The sequence below is a fragment of the Neoarius graeffei genome, chromosome 4 (genome assembly GCF_027579695.1).
Source record: "Neoarius graeffei isolate fNeoGra1 chromosome 4, fNeoGra1.pri, whole genome shotgun sequence".
Classification (NCBI taxonomy): Eukaryota; Metazoa; Chordata; class Actinopteri; order Siluriformes; family Ariidae; genus Neoarius; species Neoarius graeffei.
In genome coordinates, this window is record NC_083572.1 from 93,206,926 (window position 1) to 93,232,378 (window position 25,453).

The 25,453-nt window shown below is 41.8% G+C and overlaps 1 protein-coding gene across 4 annotated transcripts in view; it reads right to left on the minus strand.

Moving 5' to 3' along the window:
- Window positions 1–25,453, minus strand: part of uap1 (UDP-N-acetylglucosamine pyrophosphorylase 1) — a 42,289-nt gene that overhangs the window by 10,672 nt on the left and 6,164 nt on the right. For all 4 annotated transcript variants that reach the window (XM_060920030.1, XM_060920029.1, XM_060920028.1 and 1 more), the window contains exons 4-5: window positions 17,362–17,537; window positions 9,082–9,254 (exon numbers count right to left, since the gene is read on the minus strand). In XM_060920030.1, the coding sequence (XP_060776013.1) occupies window positions 9,082–9,254; window positions 17,362–17,537 (349 nt within the window). The remainder of the gene's footprint in view (window positions 1–9,081; window positions 9,255–17,361; window positions 17,538–25,453) is intronic.

A 25,453-nucleotide genomic window follows, 5' to 3' on the forward strand; every position in this document is an offset into this window, starting at 1 on the left:
TTTCACAGCCATTCATGTTTTTATTCTCCAGAAATCCAATCATAAAAAATGGTCAACGATAATGGCCGCCAGAGTTTGTGCTCTTCTCATAAAAACACTAGATTTAAGACTTCAGACTTTCAAAAAAAAAATAAATAAAAATAAAAAGGAATTTCACTGAATTACTAAAACAGAAACCATAAAATCTGACAGGCAGGCAATGTGTAAAAACAAGCAATGTAGAATCTGAAAGGGATCCTCCAGCAGATTTACTCTTAAACATACATCACGTAAAAGTATTTGTAGATTTCAAAACAGGCAAACATTCATTTTCAGAGACCAAACAATGGTCTCGAACACTATTTGGTCTCCAAAAGTGAATGTTTGACTGTTGAAATCTACGAATACTTTTACATAATACAAGTTTAAAGAGTAAATCCGCTGGAGGATCCCTTTAACATTTTAAGACACATTTTCTGGATTTCACCAGTTTTCAAATTTTCATACTGTACTGCCTTGTCCAATTTTTCAGCAGAAGGATTAGGCTCAAGACCCACATCCATTAATAAAAGACCAGAGGAGAAAAAAAACAAAACAAAAAAACACCGTCCATGATTAGAAGCTGCTGGACGTGTCTACTAGCCAGTTGTTTTCTTAGCTCTTCACTGGACGTCAAAATAGATATCAAAAAGACATTTAAAAAAAAAAAACCCTCGACATTTCACAAGCCAGGACCGTTCTCCTGCGATATACAAGCATCTGTGCCAACCACAAAGAAAAACCCAAGATTTCTCTTTCCCTGTGCCAAGTTTTTTTTTTTTAAACCATTGTTCGATGATGTGGCGGCTGCTTTCTCAAGACACTGAGGACAAATGAGGAGAGACGTGGTGAAAGGGAATGTGAAAACGACAGGGGGTGTAGAAACTAATGAAGGCTTAGAGTTAAGTAATTCGCATCAAAAGTTGTGGTCAGTGTTCATGTGGAAACATTTTACTTCATTAAAAATCCCCAAGAACAACATTTCCTGTTCATATGGACAATCAGGACAAGGGCTTAATGTCTCTGAAGACATACAGCGGTCAAAATGAAAGCAAGGAACCAGGTGTTCCTTTCCAGATGTTTTGACCAGCAGATATTCACCACTTGGTGAGAATTTGTTGCTGGGTCCACATCCAATCAGCAAAACGGATGGGGGTGGTCTCATCATGGGCTAATCTTGAGTTGTGTGGTGAAAAACGTGTCCTTTCCTGGTAGACCATTTCCGTGTCCTAAAAATAAAGCTCGCTCTCCATTTAGCGAACAGAAGCGTCACTACATACCCAGTATTTTTTTTTTTAAGTGTTAAAACCGTGACAGGATTAAGGTAGTCATGAAGGCATTTGCTTTCAAGAAACCATCTTCCATTCATACTGCCTGCTAAACTTAGACTGAAGGGACGTACAAAGTGACCTTGCAGAGGAAGTAGATGAGACTAACAGTCAAAAATACAGAGGAACCCTAGAAATTACACAACTACAAAATCATCTTGACCTTCAGAAATACTTCATTTAGTAAGAAAGTGCCCCATCTAGTGAGGCTCAGAAGGAGTGCAGGCTTCTTTGGGTCTTTTTTTTGGCGCTTGGTAAATGGAAACATTACGGTTGCCATTTCACGTCATCCCTTCCTTCCTGCCTTCCTAGTTGGGAGCTTGTGGGTCAAATCTCCCAAATACGCTGCTTCTCCCTCCAGTTAACCCTGTCCATTGCATGACAATACGTCTCCTATTCTGAGGCCGGTGATTACTTGCATGTTTTTGATGTAGATTACTCGAGGCTTCTTCAAAGTCCAACTCCTACATCATGGCCATGTGGAAATGGAAACACTGGGCAATATTCCCAGTAGACTAACAGGAGCTCTGGTGAAAGCCTTGAGGCCCGATGAGCCCAAGGTGGACCAAACCAATAATGACAACTACCCGCTTTCATGTCATGCCATTAGAATATTCCATTCATTATCCATAACCATTTATCCTGAACAGGGTCATGGGCAAGCTGGAGCTCATCCCAGCTGACTACAGGCGAGAGGCAGGGTACACCCTGGACAAGTCACTAAATCTTCTCAGGGCTGCTGTTATACTAATATTTCTGCTGACAAATCTTCAGATCAAATGAACCGATTTAGGATTGGTGGACTAGATGTAAACGTTTTCAGAATACTCCATAAACAAGAAATAAAATAAGGTAGGGTGGTTCTATGAAATCAAGGTTGCCAGATTGGAGTAACTGTATAAATGGCTAGAAACCATTTCAAACTGAGGAAAATTTTCCATTATCCATCCATCCACCACTTTGTTGGGGCTGTTGTGGATCTGAAGCAAATCTTGGGAACACTGGGCATGAGGCAGGAATTTTAATTAAAATTTAAATAAACATTACGTCTGGATTTGCGTAAAGATGCTTTGTGACAATACCCACTGTTATACAAATAAATTGTATTAAATAGAACACCAGTCCAGTGAATCCAAACGTAAAACATTTATTATTCCATCCACAGGATATGAGCAATCGTGTGCTCTGATTGGCTACTCTACTACTAGATCAGCTCATATACTGGGAGTAGAGAAAAACTAAAAATGGTGGAGTGTGTTGCTGAACCAACCGAGGACGAAATATATTTATTTAAAAAAAAAAAAAAAAAAAAAAAAAACCCTACTCGAAAACAAACCCCACCAAAAAAAAAAAAAAAGTGTTTTAAGAATTATTAAATCATTGACGCTTTATTTACATTCCAAGCGGAAATTATTTATTTTGGACATCTCATCTCATTACCTCTAGCCGCTTTATCCTTCTACAGGGTCGCTGGCAAGCTGGAGCCTATCCCAGCTGACTACGGGCGAAAGGCGGGGTACACCCTGGACAAGTCGCCAGGTCATCACAGGGCTGACACAGACACAGACAACCATTCACACTCACATTCACACCTACGGTCAATTTAGAGTCACCAGTTAACCTAATCTGCATGTCTTTGGACTGTGGGGGAAACCGGAGCACCCGGAGGAAACCCACGCGGACACGGGGAGAACATGCAAACTCCGCACAGAAAGGCCCTCGCCGGCCACGGGGCTCGAACCCAGACCTTCTTGCTGTGAGGCGACAGCGCTAACCACTACACCACCGTGCCGCTATTTTGGACATTTTGTGCATTTAAAAAAAAAAAAAAAAAAGCTCCGTTTCCAGTGAACGTGGTTAGAATAAAGCCTTTATTCCCCTCAATCTCATCATACACGACTTACAGCAGACTCAGTTTCGTGGAATAACTTCTCACATGGCTGTTTGTGCCATGGGATTAAAAATATCCCTTTTCAAGAGACATCGTGTCGACAGTTCTCCAGTGAGGTCCAAAATTACCCACAATGCTGTTCGACTCCTTTCCGATAGTGATACCAGTGGGGTTTAGCCCTTGCTTCATCTCCCACCTCCTCATACAGATCAGCTTCCAAGGGTTTAACTCTCATTCTCTTACCACCACCAACACCGTTGCGCTCATCATCTTGTACATCACTAACTAGTTGAGCAGAGTCTCTGGAAGTGCAACTCCGCTGTATCGCCGAGTTACTTTCGGAAACCTTGAGGTGAACATTTGCACCAAACATCTCAAGTACTTCTAATAAGACTTTGAACGCTGCTGGAAACTGGTTGAGCTCCTGCTTGAGGTAGTTTAAATTCTCATACTAAAAAGCATTGTAACTACACTAGCAATGTCCTCCTGCAACATCACATCGGACACCTGGAATAAAACTTCAGCACCAAACAACTAGCTGTAGCAACCTAGTCTGTGGAATGGTTCTTGGGAACACATGGGCTGGTTTGAAGGAGTATTTCAGAAACTGTTGATCTCCTGGGATTCACACAACAGTCTGCAGAGTTTACTAGCAAGTGGTCGCTCTGCAGGCAGAAGCACCTTGCTGATGAGAAGTCATAGGAGAACAGCCAGACTGGTTTGAACCAACAAGAAGTCTACGGTAACTTTAAATAACCACTCTCTACAACACGGGGAGCAGAAAACAGGCTTTTAGTACTCGAGTCCAGGACTTGTGCCCTAATTTGAAAGGAGATATGCAGAACCATGCCCTCACTTTGTTTATAAAATGCCTTGAGACCTCAAGAATGGCACAGGAATAGTTTTAAGCGTTAATAAATCTAATCTAGTAATTTTTACGATTAAAGTGACTTATATAGGTAGCGGTCTGAGTGAATGACCTTGACATCTGTGCCGTCACAGCAGGAAGTCTATCAGAAATGGCGACGAGACCGATATACTAAAACACAGAGCCGACTGCAACTTCAAATTTCCATTTTGAGCCAATTTATCGCCATGCCACGTAGAGGTGTTGCTGGCCAGAGCAGCAACACAACAGAAGGTGGATTTACGTTGCATTCATGGCCCAAGAACGTTCAAACTGCAAAGATTGACGCGTTTTGCGAGAAGTTCACGGGCACATTAGGCGCCTACGAAGTGGTCTCTCCTCTGCTCTGCACATTTCACTGAAGACTTGTACGAAACCTCTGATCTGTTGAGTGTTGGCTATAAGCCCGTATTGAAAGAGGGTGCAGTACCAACAATTAAAGGAAAAGAAAACTACAAGGAAAAAAGTTCAGTTGTACCAGTTCTCCCGGAGTGTGAGCCGAGGGTTGTCGCCAAGACCCGGGACGGAACGAGGCATGACCTATCGTTTCAGCAGTGACCTCCCCACAGTTGTTGCTAAAACCGGTGACGTCCCATCCCGGGTTTTAGTAATTGCCTGAGCAGTAATGGCGGAGTACTCAGTATGGAGAATGAGTGGACCAGCTGTCCGATTTCTCCGCTGGATATGCTTGGCTCAGCAGCAGTATCTCGCCCTTACGTGGAAGAAGCGAATGAACGGAGAACTGAAAGTCAGATTGTTTCAAAAACAGCTGGCCACAGGATCGGCCTTCAAGAAGCGAGAACAGACAGGTAAGCTCCGACTCTCGTTTGGATATAAAGCAAAAACTCTCGCTGTTTACTTGCATTTAGATTAATACATGTAACTTGTATTGCGTGTTTAAGTTAGTGGTATAAGATTATTTAATTTGCTTCAGAATGAGATTGTCTTAGTTTGTCTGATTGTTTAATTAGCCTTTTACATTATCAGTGAAAATGCATGCATGTACCGTATTTTTCGGACTACAAGTCGCACTTTTTTTCATGGTTCGGCTGGCAATGCGACTTATACTCCGGTGCGACGTATATATGTTTTTTTTTTTTTCACCGCGGAATAACTGGAGCTGATGCTGAGTCTGACGACAGCCACGCAGAAGAGGAAACGGCGCTTCATCTGCCGCTGGAGTTGGCAGAGTTGTTCAGAAGCGACAGCGAGGATGAGGAATTCAATGGATTTGCTGATTTGGAGTGAAATCGCCAGCTTGATAAACTTGATTGACCTGTGTTTTATTATTAATGATAGGCCTATAGTTATTTAAATAAGTTATGTAGTGATTTTAGGCAGTGCTTAATTTGTGAAGTGGGAGGTCCCGGAACGCAGGAGGTGGGTGGGTCCGGTGACTCAAAAAAAAAAAAAAAAGGCGGGGGATGGTTTACTATAACTTTACGCACATGCGCTTATTGTGTGTGTAAAATAATAATAATAATAATAATAATAATATCAGACATTATGATCTTAGAAAACGCTTTAGTGACAAACAGTTACAGACAGTAATATGTCGTATTATATTATAAAATATTAATTTTTATTAGTCTATATATTAAATTATATATTACATTTATCTTCTAAAATAACAGACTGTACTCATCACAACCGGTTTATTTCACCATTGGAGATCAGATCACACAAGACATGAGTTAAATGACTCATTTTAAGGATTTAAGTAGGGGATTTAAAAGCGGTTGTTGTTTTTTTCACTAGACGGGTGTTTTTACTACCGTACCTGTCTTTGGAGATGATATACCTATAGCCTACTTGACCTCTGATTTGATGAAATAAAATTCGACAAAAATGAAGAATGACACTCCTCGATGATGACTACAGCTTTAATAACACAGATGAAAGAGCCATGGGGCGATAATAAGCCCTACCGGTAAAAATATTCTAAAAGCAAACTGATTAATGCATCAGTAATAGGCTACTAATATTAGTTATAATAATAATAATAATAATAATAATAAAGGCTATTAGTAATAACGATAGTGATAGTATTAAAGATAGTAGTAGATATTTAAAATAATCAGACGAGGCTACTTACAGGACAAAGGGCGCGTTATCACTGCTCAGCTGTTCGTTTATTAAATAAACAATGCAGTCGCGCAGTAACCACGCGCCGCTTATCAGATACAATCACAGATTCTATGGATAGAATAACCCTTCAAAAAAGTGCGACTTATAGTCCGGTGCGATGTATATGTTTTTTTCGTCTTCATAATGCATTTTTTGGCTGATGCGACTTAAACTCCGGAGCGACGTATAGTCCGGAAAATACGGTACATGCATGTTGCACAAGTTATAACACCCATCCTGCTTTAATGAGAGTCAACCCACAATCCATGAAGTCAAATCAGTCTTAGTTGAGCAAGTCGGTAACGGTATTTCTTACTTTCACCATAAAGTTTTATTTATACAACTTTGGTCTATAGCTGTAAAAGGCCTCGGCCTTAAAACCGGTTACCGCTGTGACGTCACGCACTCAGGGCTGGCTGGCTCAGCAGGGCAGCTCGAATGCCAACTTTACTGATCCCTTTGGGAATTGCAAAGTTCTAATCTAATCCAAGTGGTTGATTTTAAACTCTCAAATATACACATTTTTAATTCCCATTTATGCAGCAAACAAGAGTCAAGGATGGAGATACTATCCATTCAGAAATTTATTGAAAAAAAAAAAAAGGTTCTGTGCATCTCCTTTAAGGACTCGCGACTCGACTTGAGCACTGAAGACTCGGACTCGTGCATTAACTGCATTTGGACTTGTAAATTGGAGACGAGGACTCTGATTTTCTCTTTTTTTTTTGTAACATGCCATAATAATTTGGCCCAAGATTTAGATCTACCTTAAATTTTTTTTTACTATTTTGTGCAAGAGTGTCGCACCTGCACACCTTGCCGTGTGCATCAGATAGACTCTTGCATGTGCTGTAAAACAACTCTGTACCTTAATCCTGTGCAGGTGCAGTCAGCACGCCTATGTTTATATTTAAAAAAAAAAAAACCTGAAAACGCACTTACTTTGCAAAGTATTGAGTTGCCGATACATTACCGAGCCTTATTTCCTTGTTTGGTTTCCTGATCCCTGATTTCCTGTTTCTCGTCTTTGATTCTGCAGAGTCTACAATAGCCTGTTTGTGCCTCTCTCGACCTATTGCCAGTTTCACCGTTTTACGATTTCGCCTGCCATTCTGGATTGTTTACCATCTTCACTTGTATTAACAAACACACCTTCTGCACTTACAGCCGTCTCCCAACCATCTCTGACAGAACACTTCACACTCCCTGATAAAGAGAAGCACATTCACCTGTTCATACGTCATGTTTAGGAACAAACTCATGTTAATGGCGCTGAAACAGCCACCGCCAAATGGTGCAGTCGGAGTCTTGGTCTCAGACTACTCCGCTTGAAATTTTTTTTTTTTTAATGACGACTTGAACACTGGGGACTCGAGACTGGACTCAGACCCGAGGTTTAGTGACTCCACTATAGCACTGGCAGAAAAGCAGCTCACGCCAAACCCAGCATCAGTCTACTCTCCTGCCAGGCGAAAACAGGAATCAGAGGAGACACTTGATACAGGTTTCAGTGAAGCTGGTGGAAACCCATCACCTGGTCTTTTATTAATCCGGATCTGTCTAATTAGGGTGATCCTGGGCCCACTGTAGCCTCAGATTCCTACTCTTTACCGACTGGAGTGCAACCCAACATGGCCTTCTGCGGTTTTTGAAGATCAAGGCTTTACATATCGTACATTCATCTTAAGAAAGTTATCATCATCTTCACACGGTGCACGTGCATTATTAGGTCATCCAGCCAACAGGTGATGACCTTATGCCAGCATGTGTTGTCCAGCATTGTCCACATTTCACGAAAATCACTTCCTCTCCCTCAATTCTTCACTGATTTTTATTCTTTTTGGCAGGAAGGTAGATCTGCCTGGGGTGCATATAGCTTCTACCCAAATTTGCATAATTGTAATTAATAATGAAGATATGGAGTAATCAATCCCTAACGAGCAGTTTCCAGACAAATCACTACTTCTCCCTGAAACCTTCACCAATTTTGATTCTCCCTCTCATGAAGGTCAGGGCATCTAGTGTGCATATAACTTCTACCCAGATTTGTTTAATTGCAATTATTAATGAAGTTATGGACTAATTAAGCCTTGAGTGAGCAGTACAAAAAAAAAAACCCTCTCTTCTCCGTCAATTCCTCGCCATTTTGGATTCTTTCTGGCAAATAGGTCGGTATTCCTAGAGTGGATATCGCTTCTATATATAGCTTGCAACATTTATTGCACAAGGTGGCCCACTTTAGATCGTTCCTTCTGGACTAGACGGGGCCAGAATGGAGCTACGCAGTCACTGACAGTCTCGTTATACTATTACGCTTACATTACAAGTGTGGTATGAAGTCAAAATAGGAAATGAGCACATCGTTACTTGCAATTATCTTTACAACATTAAATCAATTAAACCATCGCAAAAGTTCAGTCAAAAAAGAGAGTTCTCTTAATCTCGCTCACAGTACCAATCCCAAACCCCAAAATCTCCTGCAAGAGGTTACTACAGTTCAACTTCAATGTTCGATTCATCTTCAGTACAGCTTTATTTTAAGGACTCTGGAAATCTGAAGCATCTCCACACGCCTTTCCACCCTCTGAGCTCGCCAAACCAATTAAAGGCAACTGAAAGGGTGAAAAACTGCGTGTGTGTATAAACAGCTAGACAACAGAGTTCAGGTCAGAGTAAACTAAACAAACACGACATGTACTGATTGTGACTAAACAAAAGCATGTCTGTAATCCTACTACTAACAAATATTACAGCTATTAATAGTTCAACCTAGGAGATCCTGTAGGACCTGAAGGCTGATCATCGCTCACCTTGGCACCGCAGTCTGCTCCCTTATGCACACAAAACCCTACAAAAGCAGGATCGGCCACCTTCACCAGGATGTTGTCCACGCAGTAGACGTGGATGTAGCCGATTCCTCTTTTCTCCATGTCCTCCACGATCTTGTACACGCCCAGCGCTCTGTAAAGTCCTCCGTTGCCGTCTGCATAAACGACAAATGGTTTATAAAGTGAATTTTTTTTTAGAAAATGAAATTAGAAAGTCAGTCACTTGGCTGTCATTAAATTTGGGAGGCCCATAGAACTGGAGCTTAAAATCAGACAAAACCCAAAAATAAATGCTGTTTGCCCTGATGTGCCCTCTGCACGTTTAAATTTAAAAAAAAAAAAAAAAAAAAAAAAAAGAGTTACGATATTGCTAAAAATTGGCTATCTGGTCACAACAATTTGCACTGAAACCTGTGATGTTAATGGTACTCTAGAACAGAGATGGACAGTAACAAAGTACGTTTACTTGAATATCTGTACTTCTCATCTCATTATCTGTAGCCGCTTTATCCTTCTACAGGGTCGCAGGCAAGCTGGAGCCTATCCCAGCTGACTATGGGTGAAAGGCGGGGTACACCCTGGACAAGTCGCCAGGTCATCACAGGGCTGACACATAGACACAGACAACCATTCACACTCACATTCACACCTACGGTCAAATTTAGAGTCACCAGTTAACCTAACCTGCATGTCTTTGGACTGTGGGGGAAACCGGAGTACCCAGAGGAAACCCACGTGGACACGGGGAGAACATGCAAACTCCACACAGAAAGGCCCTCACCAGCCCCGGGGCTCGAACCCAGGACCTTCTTGCTGTGAGGCGACAGCGCTAACCACTACACCACCATGCCGCCCATATCTGTACTTTACTTGAGCAATTTTTTTGGAAACTTACGACTAACTTCACTACATTTGAAAAACTAAATATCATACTTTTCACTCCACTACATTTCTATCAAGGTCCTCGTTACTATGAAGCAGCTTTGAAAGTGGATTTTTTTCTTCTTTTCTAAAACGTGGTTGGTTTTTTCGCAGGTGACACTGAGACAGCCGATCAGTAATCACTAGGGTCATGTCACGTCCATAGCCTGGATAAAATCAAGTTCAGTGATCTCAGCAGCATTATTTGAACATGATCAGTTGATGGCAGGATGGAAGGAGGCTGTTCTTCTGGAGAATGCACGCACCCATGGTTCTATAGTTAGAACCCATGTTTTAGTTTTCTGAAAGGAACAGATTCGTTTCGTTTGAACTGTGCTTTGTTTGCCGAAAGCAAACCACATCACGGCCTACAAAAACACTCCATCCAACCTGCGGAAGCATATTGAGGTATATAAACATTTTATTCCAAGAGAAAGCTTGCAATGAAGTTGTCTGTGCTTTTAGAGCTAGCGATAACGTTGCAATAGCTATGCAGTCTGGTTAGTCAAATGACTTTCTATGGATTTGCCCACCAAGTTGCCGTAGCCTTGTCCACAGCAAACATTAATACATAGCTAGTTAACTTGGACACTGTTAGTTAGCAAGTAAAAACGGGAGTTACGCTAACATGAATAACGTTAACTTATCTGAAGACCTTTCAGAAATGTTTTAGCATAATCTTGCCAAATAAATCATGTAGAAAATCTCTTTTCTAGTAATGTTAGCTACCCAATATGATTTCGAGTTTGAAAAGCATTTGCTAGCATGTCAGGTGGAGCTTCACTGACTAGCTAGCTTAACGTTAGACCACCATGATTCCACAGGCAGATTCATATGTGCATGAACACATGCGTGAGACCTGTGAGATGGACAGTATTGTACAAGTCAGTCAAATTGTTGGAATTTTTTGTTTTGATGTCAGATGGTCTTTTTTTTTTTTTTTGCTTAAAAGCAGTGTTGCTGTTGGGCAGTTATTAAGCTCGAAGTGTGGATCTGGGTTTTAAGCAGGTTGGATTGTCATTTTTATTTTCTGAGCAAGCTGCATTTACAGCTATTCCATGGTCTTCCTGATTAACATACACATGCATGTGTGCACACTGCCAGAGCTGGGTCAGAACACTACCATGCCGCTTTGTGGGGGTGGGGAGGAGTCATACAATTTATAAAAGGACACCCCACTCTTTCAGTTGGGTTTCATTTTGTAACATTCTACCAGGTGTTTATTCTACAAGATCAGTAGATCCAGTTGGTTGCTTCACAGGCATTAGGTTTTGTAAGAGTTGACAATGGTAATGCACTGACAGAAAAATGTACTTTTAACACTGAAGTATCTTTAAAAGCAAGTAAAAATTTGACTGGACGACTTTCACTTGTATCAGGGTAACATTTCACCAGTGGGATCTGTACTTTGACTTAAGTATTGAAGTTGGGCATTTTGTCCACCTCTGCTCTAGAACGCCATTTACCTTTGTTACACAGAGCCATCAAATAAAGGCTGCCAATTCTTTAAACGCAACCAACAACCCAAATCGCCAGGCACCACTACGCGCACTCACTCTCTCAGCAAGTCTTCACTGCTTCAGCAGGGTTAAATGCAAAGAAAGAACTTCACTCTGCTGTAATGTGTGTGACAAAGGCTTCCAATTCTAAAAATTGGAATCAGAAATTCTGTGGCTTTTACACAGAGCTCTATATAAAACCTGGAGAGCTCCTAGCCTATTCCTCGCTGTAGAGATGAGTGAAGCCAACGGGCTACCATATTACCACTCCTATCGCGTGTATTTTTGGCTTGTGTGTTAAACCGTGGTATCTGATCAAATTTGCCCCAAGAAAAGTATCTCCAGACTTTTTCCACCCCTCCCCCTTTCATTACCTCCTCTTTCTTTCTCAACTTGACCCATATCTCTTTATAGCGCTCCCCTTCACCATCCCCCCCCCTTTCCAGTTCAGTCTCGGATCATTTTTTTCCCTGAAGGTCTCTTACTACTATAATTATTTTTAGAGATTTCAGTTTCTTATACAGGGTACCGCTCTCCTTCATATATTTCTTCCTTCTATACATAATCAATACGCACAGGTGAAATGTCCGTCCACAACCTTTAACCTGACGATTTGTACATTTCACTGCTGCACACGTAGGCATTTTGACTTCAAGTTCTCTCACCAACTACATAAATAACTTGTCCAGTTTTGTGTAGCTTCCAGTAGTCTAAGGGCCTCTGCATGCTCTTGCGACAAGGCTTTCGCAGATAGCTTTTCGCAGACAGTTGTAATTTATCGTTGAGCGGGGAGTAATAGGCATGCGCGATGTTATTCACCGCCACAACGCAAGGGGGTGCGAAGTCGTGAAATCGCTAGGAGTAGTTGGTGGGTGTGGTTAGTGGAGCGTTTATCCTCCGGTTACTTATAATGACTAGAACTGGAGTCGTATAGATGTACGTACTTCCTCGATCAACTGCTCTTCGTGCTGCTCCATCTTTGCTCGTGTTTTTAAAAATGGCGGTTGTGAAAACAAAAACCGGGAAAGTAGGGAAGCGGAAGTGCGTGTACAGCGGATGTAGAGTGGACCAATCAGAGCCCTCTTGTCTGCGATGCTTCTGCGGTGGTCACAATTTTTGGGAGGTGCGCGCAGAGCGTCGGTGGAGGTGGGGGGGGCTACGCAGACGCCATCTGCAAGGACTGGGTTGTCAGCATAAATTGGCCTTAAGTGACCGTTCTGCGATGGGAGTGGCAAGATGGCGGACAGCTAGCTTCATTCGGACATGCCCATGAGCTCTCCAGATTTTATATAGAGCTCAGAGAGTGGCACACAGATACTAGTAAAACAATCCTGTTGCCATAGCAACAGGATTCTCACCATCTAGAAAGATCTTCTCTCAGGGGGGAAGAAGCATGGTCACATAAAATGATCAGTCATCAGGCTCATTTTTAAACCTGAACACTTGATACTCGGGCAGCTTTAGGGTTTAGAAGTGATGTGATGTATCCACTAGATCTCAGCCTCGGTAAGTCATAATAGCATGTACGTGATATCATGATTTGTACTCTGAGTGCGATATTTGTACCGCAGACAGACAGATGGTGCCCAGGGACATTTGTTTAAAAACAAAGTATACAGGTACAAATATGAACAAGTGAACACTTAAACATGTCTTGTACAGATATTATCTGTCAGTGTAAAGGAGTTTACTTTGTGGGTTTTGGTTGGCTTTAGTGTCCATTGTGCTCGAAGACACCCAGTTCTACTTGTAAGGACTTGGCAAGGAGTTGAGAATTCATCTCATCTCATTATCTCTAGCCGCTTTATCCTTCTACTGGGTCGCAGGCAAGCTGAAGCCTATCCCAGCTGACTACGGGCAAAAGGCGGAGTACACCCTGGACAAGTCGCCAGGTCATCACAGGGCTGACACATAGACACAGACAACCATTCACACTCACATTCACACCTACGGTCAATTTAGAGTCACCAGTTAACCTAACCTGCATGTCTTTGGACTGTGGGGGAAACCGGATCACCCAGAGGAAACCCACTTGGACACGGGGAGAACATGCAAACTCCGCACGGAAAGGCCCTCGCCGGCCACGGGGCTCGAACCCGGAGCTTCTTGCTGTGAGGTGACAGCGCTAACCACTACACCACCGTGCCACCAAAGTTGAGAATTAAGGGGGGGGGGGGTTTGTCATCCACCATGTAGTAAAAACAAGATGAAGCAACACTTGCTAAATTCACAAGCAAGAGCCTGTGTGGCAATTTTCAGGTTCACTTGGCTCCTGTTTGAGATACGAGCTCACCATGGCTATCAGAAACAAACAGCACAAACTCAAAAATCTCAGTTATAGATCGTTTCCTGCCCTTATTTTGCAAAATGTGAATAAACCAAACAGATTACACATGCTCATTATTGGACGTCTTGGTGCCTAGTACAGTCTTCTACACACCAAATCAAAATATCTTAAAAACAATACAATGTAATGTAATCCTTCTAGTTACACAGGACTAGAATCAAATCACCCTCAAGGGTAGTAAATTTACCTTTTAACATTTAACCTCGGGTGATTATTTACAGTTTGACACCTTGCCATCAGGGTTGTCCCGATCCGATATTAGGATCGGATCGGCCGCCGATATCAGCAAAAAATGCGCATCGGGATCGGATCGGCAGGCGCGGAAAAATTCCGATCCAGACTCCCGATCCATTTTTAAAAAAAACTCCGCTCCGGGTTTTCCAGCGCACCGATTTAGATAATCCATTCCAGTTTTTTGCTCTGGTTTCCCCAAAATCCGGTCCGCATTTTCCAGCACACCTTCAGCACCAGCATTAGCGTCTTACAATTTACCTCAGTGGCATCTTCTACATTATCACGGCGATGTAAATTTAGCAGTAGTTTCACGGTAAAGATGTCAGCTGTGTGGGATCATTTTACCCTAAAGGACGACAAAGACGAAGAGGTGGAGTGCAACATATGCCACAATAAAGTCAGGCGTGGTGGTAAAGCTGTAAGAAGTTTTAATACAACCAACTTAATAAAGCATTTAGCAAAATACCACCATAAAGAACACGAAGAGTATCTTAAAAAAACTGCAGACAAAAAGAAAGGTCCTACACAACTAACACTAGCAGATTGGGGAGTAGAAGGCATTTTTGTTTTTAAATAGTTTACAGTATTATTTGCACTGATTTTTAAAGCCTTGGTTTACACTTGTTCAAGAGAAGAGTACTGATGCTGAGTTAATAGACTATATTATAGATACAGATAAGGTTGTTTATGTGCTTTGCTTTTTTGATACAGTTTACAGTCTTATTTGCACTTTTTACTGACCACTGATGCCATTTCTGTTTTTTTATTTATAATGCTGTCTATTTTGTGTTTATCCCTGAATAAACAGGTCAGTTTCTTGTTATCAACCATTGTGTATTATTCAAACTCACCTAATTCAGCTGGCTAGCTGTTCTCAAGAGTACTAAAACCCTTTTCAACATGAGTCTGACAACTAGGTAAGGAAGGTAAATAACTTTGAACTTTAATACATGCTCGGATAGGCCGGTATCGTATCGGCCAGTATCGGTATCGGATCGGAAGTGAAAAAAAATATCGGTATCGGATCGGAAGTGCAAAAACCTGGATCGGGACATCTCTACTTGCCATTTGAAGGAGCTAAACAGCTACTGTACCTTGTTGCTTTTAAACCAGTTTGCATTCATTAAGAGTCATATTTTAGGTGTCTGAGTCATAGTTTGCATTCTCGTGGGATTAACTAAACAACTCCCAAACCCTAAAAATATACACAATGATCATCATCTTCCTCATACACGGAGTGCAGAATTATTAGGCAAGTTGTATTTTTGAGGATTAGTTTTATTATTGAACTACTATGTTCTCAATCAAACAAAAAGACTCAAATATCAAAGCTGAATATGTATGGAAGTTAGAGTGGGGTGTTTTTAGTTTTGGCCATTTTAGGAGAATATGTATGTGTTCAGGTAACTTTCACTGTGCAGAATTATTAGGCAACTTAATAAAAACCAAATGTGTAGCCATTTCACTTAATTATTTTCACCAGGTACACCGATATGACAACTCCAGATTTGCAAATAAACATATCTGACATTCAAACACAAAACAAAATCAGTGACCAATATAGCCACCCTTCTTCATGAGGACACTCAAAAGCCTTCCATCCATAGATTCTGTCAATTTCTTTATCTGTTCACGACCAACATTGTGTGCAGCAGCAACCACGGCCTCCCAGACGCTGTTCAGAGAGGTGTACCGTTTTCCCTCTTTGTAGACCTCACGTTTTATAATGGACCACAGGTTCTCTATGGGGTTTAGGTCAGGTGAACAAGGGGGCCATGTCATTATTTTTTTCACCTTTCAGACCTTTACTGGCTAGCCATGCAGTGGAGTATTTGGACGCATGAGATGGAGCGTTATCCTGCATGAAAATCATGTTCTTCTTGAAAGATGCTGACTTTTTCCTATACCACTGCTTGAAGGTTTCTTCCAGGAACTGGCAGTAGGTCTGGGAGTTGAGTTTGAGTCCATCCTCAACTCGAAAAGGTCCAACAAGCTCGTCTTTGATGACACCAGCCCATAGCAATACTCCACCTCCACCTTGCTGGCGTCTGAGTCAGAGCGGAGCTCTGTGCCCATTACTGATCCAGCCACAGGCCCATTCATCTGGCCCATCAAGAGTCACTCATCTCATCAGACCACAGCACCTTAGAAAAATCAGTCTTAAGATATTTCTTGGCCCAGTCTTGACGTTTTATCTTGTGTGCCTTACTCAGCGGTGGTCGTTTTTCAGCCTTCCTTACCTTGGCCATGTCCCTCAGTATTGCACACCTTGTACTCTGACACTCCAGGAATGTTGCAACTCTGGAATATGGCAGAACTGGATGCTAATGGCTGCTTGTTAGCTTCACGCTTGATTTTCCGCAGATCATGTGCAGTTATTTTGCGCCTTTTTTCCCCCCACACGCTTCTTTCGACCCTGTTGACTATTTGCAATGAAACGCTTGATTGTTCGGTGATCACGTTTCAACATCTTCGCAATTTCAAGAGTGCTGCATCCGTCTGCAAGACATCTCACAATTTTATACTTTTCAAAGTCTGTCAGATCTCTCTTCTGACCCATTTTGCCAGAGGAAAAGGAGGTTGCCTAATAATTATGCACACCTGATATAGGGTGTTGATGTCATTAGACCACACCCCCTCTCATTACACAGATGCACAGCACCTGATATACTTAATTGGTAGTAGGCTTTCAAGCCTAAACAGCTTGGAGTGGGACAACATGCATTAAAAGGATGTTGTGGTCAAAATACTCACTTGCCTAATAATTCTGCACTCAGTGTAGATGCATGAGGCACAGCAAGACCATGCAGGTTCTGTGTATAAAGACTTCCGGGTATCACATCATCCAGAAATAATTCACATACTCGACATGACGGAGTCAAAAGATGCAAGATCACTACCTACCTTATTTATTAAAAAAAAAAAAAAAAAAAAAAATCCTAGGGAGATACAAGCAGCACTTTGAAGGACAAAATCCATAACGTAGGCTTTTTTCCTTGCGCAAGCGTTCAATTTCAATAATCTAATTCACCTTTGTGTCACAAGACAAATATTTAACACCCTTAAAAACAAAAATCATACAACACCCTATTAATTCTTCACACTTCAATTCCACACTGATTCACAACAAGGAACCAGGAAGCATGCCTTGCTGGATGAATACAGCATTTGAGGAGAGTGCGGGGGTCAAAACTTATATGCAAGGCACTGGAAATACTCAAGTTTTGTTCAGAGGAACAGTGTGGCTATCAGAAACGTCACCTGGAGCCATGGAGAGTTTGCCTTTGCCTTCGAGTATGACCTTGCCGCTGAAGTCCATGGCAGGAAGCATGCCTTGCTTGAAGAAAATGACGTTCTCTTTCTTCAGGCCAAAGTACTGGTGTTTGCAAAAGAACTTCTCAGTGGACTCCATCGTTCTGCCGCTTGTCATAATGTACCTAACATGGGGAGAGGAAGAGGGAAAAAAAAAAAAGCCAGAAACAGAAAGTCATTTTCTAGAAGTAGCAGCTATCTAATCAGAGGTGGACAAAGTACCCAACTTCATTACTTAAGTCAAAGTACAGATCCCACTGGTCAAACATTACTCCAATACAAGGGAAAGTTGTACAGTCAACTTTGTACTGAAGTACTTGATTTTAAAAATACTGAAGTATTAAAAGTACATTTTGTCAATGCATCGTTGCATTATTGCCACAACGCTTATAATACCTAATGCCGTTGCCAAAGACAGAAATGTGAATTCACAAAATGAACGCATGCTGTGCCGTCATGGTGGTTTAACGTTAAGCTAGCTAGTTAGTGAAGCTCCACTGGATATGCTAGCAAACTCTTTTCAAACTCCATCATATTGGGTAGCTAACGCGACTAGAAAAGAAAGATTTCTACATTGTTTATTTGGCAAAATTATGCTAGACATTTCTGAAAGGACTTCAGATAAGTTAACGTTATTCATGTTAACGTAACTGTTTTTTATATGCTAACTGTGTCCAAAAAAAAAAAGTGCCCACTGCGAAATATTATATATTAGTTTTAAAATGACCTAAATTAGATGAAACATAAAACTTGTCCCCTTCCTCAGTCACACTGGACTCTGCGCACTTAGAGCCTACTTCCGCAGTCCTAAAAGACTGTCCCCATGGTAACGGCATGATAATCACCTTCACTCTTTCGGTTTCAATTGGCTTCTCATTCGCTAAGACTTAAGTTATCTTAACTAGTACTTTCATAACCTTCCATTATTGAATTTTTGTATTGTTTACAGCATTTACATTTCAAGTAACTACAGGAAAGTTTTTCATTTGTAACTTCTTATTTACAGAGGCGGACAGTAACGAAGTACATTTACTTGAGTACTGTACTTAAGTACACTGAGTATCTGTACTTTGAGGGTTTTTTTTTTTTGGAAACTTATGACTAACTTCACTACATTTGAGACAAATATCGTACTTCTCACTCCACTACATTTCTATCAAGGTCCTCGTTACTATGAAGCGGCTGTTTTTTCTTTTCTCTTCTAAAACGTGGCTGTTGTTTTTTTTTCCGCAGGGGACACTGATACCCCTTTTCCACCAAATCAGTTCCAGGGCTGGTTCGGGGCCAGTGCTGGTGCTGGTTCACAACTCGTTCAACTTGCGAGCCAGCTGAGAACCAGTTTGCTTTTCCATAGCTCGGGGTGCTAAGGGAAGACATGTCATTACATCGCTGTATACGTCAGTTACGTCGCTACGTTTGCATAAACCTTGGTGCAAATATCGAAGCAAAAACATGGAAGAAGCAGCAGCAGCAACAATAAATTACTTCGCGTTTGAACAGCTGCTGCTTCTCGTCGCTTAAAAATGGCGATCTTTCGCAGTCTTGTTATTGTTGTTGGTCTTAACAACTCCGCCCCTCTGCTGACGTAAGCGGTTCTTTCCTCTGGCCCAGCAGAGTTGGTGCTAGCCTGGAACTGGTTTTTCTGGCCCCAGAGCCAGTTTTGTCAGTGGAAACAGAAAACCCAGTTCCAAACTAAGCACTGGCCCCGAACCAGCCCTGAAACTGCTTTGGTGGAAAAAGGGGCAGGAGACAGCCGATCAGTAATCACTAGGGTCACGTCACATACATAAACTGGATAAAATCAAGTTCAGTGACTTCTCAGCAGTGTTATTTGAACACGATCAGTTGATGGCAGAATGGAAGGAGGCGGTTCTTCTGGGGAATGCACACACTCATGGCTATACCTGAAACATGGGTTCTAGTTTTCTGAAAGGATTAAGAGTCGTTTCGTTTAAAATGTTTGCTGAAAACAAACCACATCACAGCCTACAAAAACCTCACCATCACAACCTGCAGAAGCATATTGAGGGATGTAAACATTTTATTCCAAGAGAAAGCTTACAGTGAAGTTGTCCGTTTTTAGAGCTAGCAATAACGTTGCAATAGCTATGCAGTCTGGTTAGTCAAATGACTTTCCATGGATTTGCCTGCCAAGTTGCCATAGCCTTGTCCACGGCTAACGTTAACACACAGCTAGTTAACTTGGACACTTAGTTAGCATGTAAAAAAAAAATGGAGTTACGCTAACATGAATAATGCTAACTTATCTAAAGTCCTTTCAGAAATATACGCTTCAGCATAATCTTGCCAAATAAACAATGTAGAAGTCTCTTCTAGTAGCGTTAGATACCAAATATAATTTCGAGTTTGAAAAGAGTTTGCTCGCATGTCAGGTGGGGCTTCACTGACTAGCTAGCTTAACGTTAAACCACCATGATGGCACAGCATGCGTTCATTTTGTAAATCCAGTCGGTTGCTTCAGAGACATTAGGTTTTGTAAGCGTTGTGGCAATAATACAACAATGCGTTGACCGAAAACAAACTTAATACTTAAGTATTTTTAAAATCAAGTACTTCAGTACTTGAAGTACCAATTTGACTGGACAGCTTTCACTTGTGTCAGAGTAACATTTGACCAGTGGGATCTGTACTCTGATTTAAGTAATGAAGTTGGGTATTTTGTCAATTTTTTATTTTTAATTCCTGTTTATTGCACTTAACAGAATCAAAAGGATTCCTAACATTTTGTAATACATTTGCATTATGTCTCATATCATCTCTAGCCGCTTTATCCTGTTCTACAGGGTCGCAGGCAAGCTGGAGCCTATCCCAGCTGACTACGGGTGAAAGGTGGGGTACACCCTGGACAAGTGGCCAGGTCATCACAGGGCTGACACAGACAACCATTCACGCTCACATTCACACCTACGGTCAATTTAGAGTCACCAGTTAACCTAACCTGCATGTCTTTGGACTGTGGGGGAAACCGGAGCACCCGGAGGAAACCCACGCGGACACGGGGAGAACATGCAAACTCCACACAGAAAGGCCCTTGCTGGCCTCGGGGCTCAAACCCGGACCTTCTTGCTGTGAGGCGACAGCGCTAACCACTACACCACTGTGCCGCCCCATTTGCATTATGTACATTTTGTAAAATCAAAACTTGTTAAATACCTATTATTTTTCAGTTGTATACATTTCCTAATATCAGAGTTGGCTGAAGCTCTTTTTTTGTACATAGTAAAAAGATGTATTCTGTGTAATAGGGCTTGATTGCAGCGATCTGTATTTTGTTTTTGTCTTAAGTGCACTAGAAGTTATAATTTAAGGTTTCGGCTTTTACTGCAGGAATTTGTAAAGATTTTATTGATACAGTGATTTGTAAAGTTCTGGTTAATGAATAAGAACCTTAAATGGTATAACAAAGTTTAAATTAAATTAGTCAACAAAATGTGTTAAATGCCTCATAAAACAATTCACACTTAAATTCTTTCATTTCTTTTTAAGGCTTAAAGGGATAGTTCGGGATTTTTGACATGAATCTGTATGGCATCCCATCAATAGTGTCGTGCAAACACACTGACTTACCCCTGACAGCATCCTGTGAGTCCAGTTCTTGTCCAGTTTTGGTCCAGACGAAAGTAGTCCGGCAAGTTTGTTGGGGTCACGAAAGTAAAACGTTTTTCGTCTCAAAACAGTATGTGTTCAAAAGAGTGATATATTTGCATCACAAAACCGTTGCCAAAATAAAAAGTCAGACCTCGAAATTGCTTGGCACCATTTTCCTGCGCGCTGCCGGCTTCATCCAGCTGCGGCTCCAGCTTCAAGGATAAGCTGGAGCCGCATAAGTAGAAATAGGAGTATATACAAATAGGAGTCATTCAGGATTCAGCCATGTTTTTGCTCCGTGTCATGGCTGAATCCTGAATGACTCCTATTTGTATAAATAGGGCACTACATAGGCAGCAGTGGTAGTTTCTTTTTCCCTGACATGGAAGCGCACTTGTATACTGAGGAGGAAAGCAATTTGCATTACAGCCCTGAGGCGGCTCCTGCTCAGCTTTCCCTTTCGGGCGCTCTCATTTTCTGTTAGAATTTGGTAAAGAAAAAAATAATAATAAATATTATTTACCAGCTTACCGGGTCCATGAACATAAATCTGACAACTAACAAGGTTGGGATATAAACGAATCGAATACAAACCACCCGCCGGGACTCCTACTTATGCGGCTCCAGCTTATCCTTGAAGCTGGAGCCGCAGCTGGATGAAGCCGGCAGCGCGCAGGAAAATAGTGCCAAGCGATTTCGAGGTCTGACTTTTTATTTGGCAACGGTTTTGTGATGCAAATATATCACTCTTTTGAACACATACTGTTTTGAGACGAAAAACGTTTTACTTTCGTGACCCCAACAAACTTGCCGGACTACTTTCGTCTGGACCAAAACTGGACTCACAGGATGCTGTCAGGGGTAAGTCAGTGTATTTGCATGACACTATTGATGGGGATGCCATACAGATTCATGTCAAAAATCCCATACTATCCCTTTAATTGCAGCTCCAAAAGACACCAAATTGCACAAAATTCAAAATTTGCCCCCACAACCAAAGTTACACTCCCTACTTTCAGAAAAACACTCCCAACCTTCCCAATCCTGGCTAAACCCCTGGTTACGACCCAGGACGTCAGGATACTGCACCCTATAGATCTGGAACAGTAAGAGAGAATGACGCTTGGTGAAGAAAAGTTGCACCTAGGGCTGTGCAATATGGGGAAAAAAAAAAGTGAATATCCCGATACATTTTCTCCATTTCACGATATACATCTCGATATATTGAAATCTCCTCTAAAGGACCCCATGAAATCTAACTTTTACTCTTTACTGTTTTCACTACAATCCCTGCAGATTAAATAACATTCTTGGTTAACTTTACAGGTGGTTTTCAACAACACATTTTAAATTTTCATGTTCGTGATTAATCACAACTGAAATAAGACTATTTTTATTCAACAAAGATGTGGCACAAACTGCAAAAACAATCTTGAAAATTGCAACAAAGGGGCAACACAATACAGAGCTGCTCAGAGCTCAAACCAATAAAGTGCAGCTCAACACTGACAAAGACATTTAGCCTAAATAAGAAAAGTGCTCTTTCATTAAATTATTTTAAAAAAAAGGGGGGTGGCACGGTGGTGTAGTGGTTAGCGCTGTCGCCTCACAGCAAGAAGGTCCTGGGTTCGAGCCCTGTGGCCGGCGAGGGCCTTTCTGTGTGGAGTTTGCATGTTCTCCCCGTGTCCGCGTGGGTTTCCTCCAGGTGCTCCGGTTTCCCCCACAGTCCAAAGACATGCAGGTTAGGTTAACTGGTGGCTCTAAATTGACCGTAGGTGTGAATGTGAATGGTTGTCTGTGTCTATGTGTCAGCCCTGTGATGACCTGGCGACTTGTCCAGGGTGTACCCCGCCTTTCGCCCGTAGTCAGCTGGGATAGGCTCCAGCTTGCCTGCGACCCTGTAGAACAGGATAAAGCGGCTAGAGATAATGAGGAGATGAGATGGGGGAAAAAAAAAAAAAAAAAAGGTAGATCTCCAAGCTATTAACCTGACTACTGAAAACCACTGGAACATTCACAATAGAGAGAGATTGAGGGAGAGAAGAGAGAGATCTGCAAAACAATTTCTCTCTTTGCACACTTTTGAACTGAATGTTTTCTGGCTCTGCCTCTCAGATGTGTATAATTCCGGTATTGCCTTCTCCGTAAAATGTCTGCGACCAGGCAACTCATATTTGGGATCGAGTGTGTAGTAATTTTTGGAAGCCTGGTTTTTCCACTATGCTAATTGGGATCATGTCTTCAGCAATGAAGTTAGTGATTGCATCCGTTATAGCTCTCCATCTCTGACTCGTTTTCTCATATGGGGTGGCTTTGGAGAGCGAGGCCGCTATGGTCATTTGTTTAGCTTGTGTGAGGGTTTTAGCTCGTGGACAAGTAGTTTGGAGTTTAAGAGACGCTTCATACTGTACCGGGTGAGTTTTCAGGTGATGGAACACACTTGGAGTGCTGCTGCCTTTCGTGATGACAGGTTTTTTGCGCACTTTACAAATTGGCATTTGCTGTTCCACGTCCTCCTCGCAATATTCAAAAAAAAAAAAAGCGCCAGATGACTGACCCCTTACTAGTTCTTTTAGGAACCAATTCGTTTGCTTCCATTTTTAATTTGTCGCTGAAATTGACAGAGCTTACACAGTAGCCTATGCAACACCAGCAACTGCACGAACTGAGTCAGCGCTGTAAACCGGAACTAGGAAATCTTCCCACCGGCAGTGTTGCCAGATACTGCTGACGTTTTCCAGCCCAAAATATGTTCAAAACCCGCCAAAACGCACTTAAGACCGCCCAATTGGGTGGGAACCCACCCAATCTGGCAACACAATCGAAACTAGAAAATCTTCCCGGAAGTTCCTTTCAGCACCGAGATGTTACCCGGGATTGGTTGGCGAGTGTGTGATGTTTGTTTTACCCTTAAGCAGCCTCTCACGTTACTGCCTGAGGGACAGGGAGAAAACCACTGGGAAATGTTTTAAACACGAAACAAACGCAAGTTGGAAGATGACCATAAGATACTCGATAGTTACGATATAATTTTACACATCTCACACAGAATTTTCGGAGATATATTGAGTATATTCGATATATTGCACAGCCCTAGTTGCACCCTGAACAATATTTATTTATACCACACACACACACACACACACACACACACACACACACACACACACACACAGTTAAGTGACTGAAAATCTCGTTTTTCATGGATCATTCCAGATCAATGACCCAGATCAGCACCAAAAGTCATGGCAACATAAGTCAGCCCGGAGGTATTTTTCATGTGAAATTTGTTGATTGGTTGAAAACGGAGGGAGAAATGACATCCTCAAAACATTAGGATAATTATTATAGCTCAAGTGAGGGTAACAATTTGCACCAGTGCAAATTAAATAGACTAGGGTGTGTGCGTGCGCGTAAACAGGAAACTTGTTTCAAACCAATATTAAAAAGACACCCGCATGATAGATAATAAAATCAATTCAGCTTACGTGCCACTAAACACATTTCCTCATTTGGAGCATACCTCAAGTGCCTCATTATTTCTAACTAAAAGGATTTCATGGTTTTATTTCCTTAAGACGGCCATTCTGCATGACAGGGCATGATGCATCATCTGATCAGGTTTCAGCTGGGGCTGTTCAGAAAATCACCAGGGGATGGACGGACACACACACTGACCTAGTTCCTTCAGGACAGCATGTTGCTTGCACGTCAGCCTCATTTCTACCTCTACAACATTTTAACAACCTTCCTGCTGGGGAATTCAGAAGAATAAAAGGAAATGCACTAAAGAAAATAGCTGGCAGAACGAAGGCACACTCTTACAACGACAGAACAGATGCGTGTTCATTTTCTCTTGAGTTCTAGCTTCTGATCCATCAAAAGGTGTTGATTTATTTCCTACAAGAGCAGCTGACAGCAGCGCTGGCTGGGAGGTTTGTATTTATGTGCCGTTACTTCTGCAAACTGTTTTTGCCACCTCAATGTAACTCAAAAGGTAGTGAACGGATTTGGATGAAATTTTGAGGAAAGCTGAGCCAAGAAAGATTTGATTTTGATGCAAATCCATTACATTACAGGCATTTAGCAGACGCCATTATCCAGAGTGATGTACAACATACCGAGAGCAGCCCGGGGACCAGTTGGGGGTTAAGTGCCTTGCTCAAGGGCACTTCAGCCATTCCTGCTGGTCTAGGAAATCCAACCAGTGACTTCTTTTACCATTATGCCACAGCCTCACCAAAGCTAAATGTGTATATGGATCCAACAGATTTTTTTTTTTTTTTTTGGGCCTTTTCCCAATGTAACTCAAAAAGCAGTGAATGGGTTTGGATGAAATTTGGTGGACAGCTTTAGTATTGTCACTTGAGCCGAGGATTTGATTTTGATGTTGACATGTGGCTTGACAAAGGCATGCGCTCTACTCTACTGA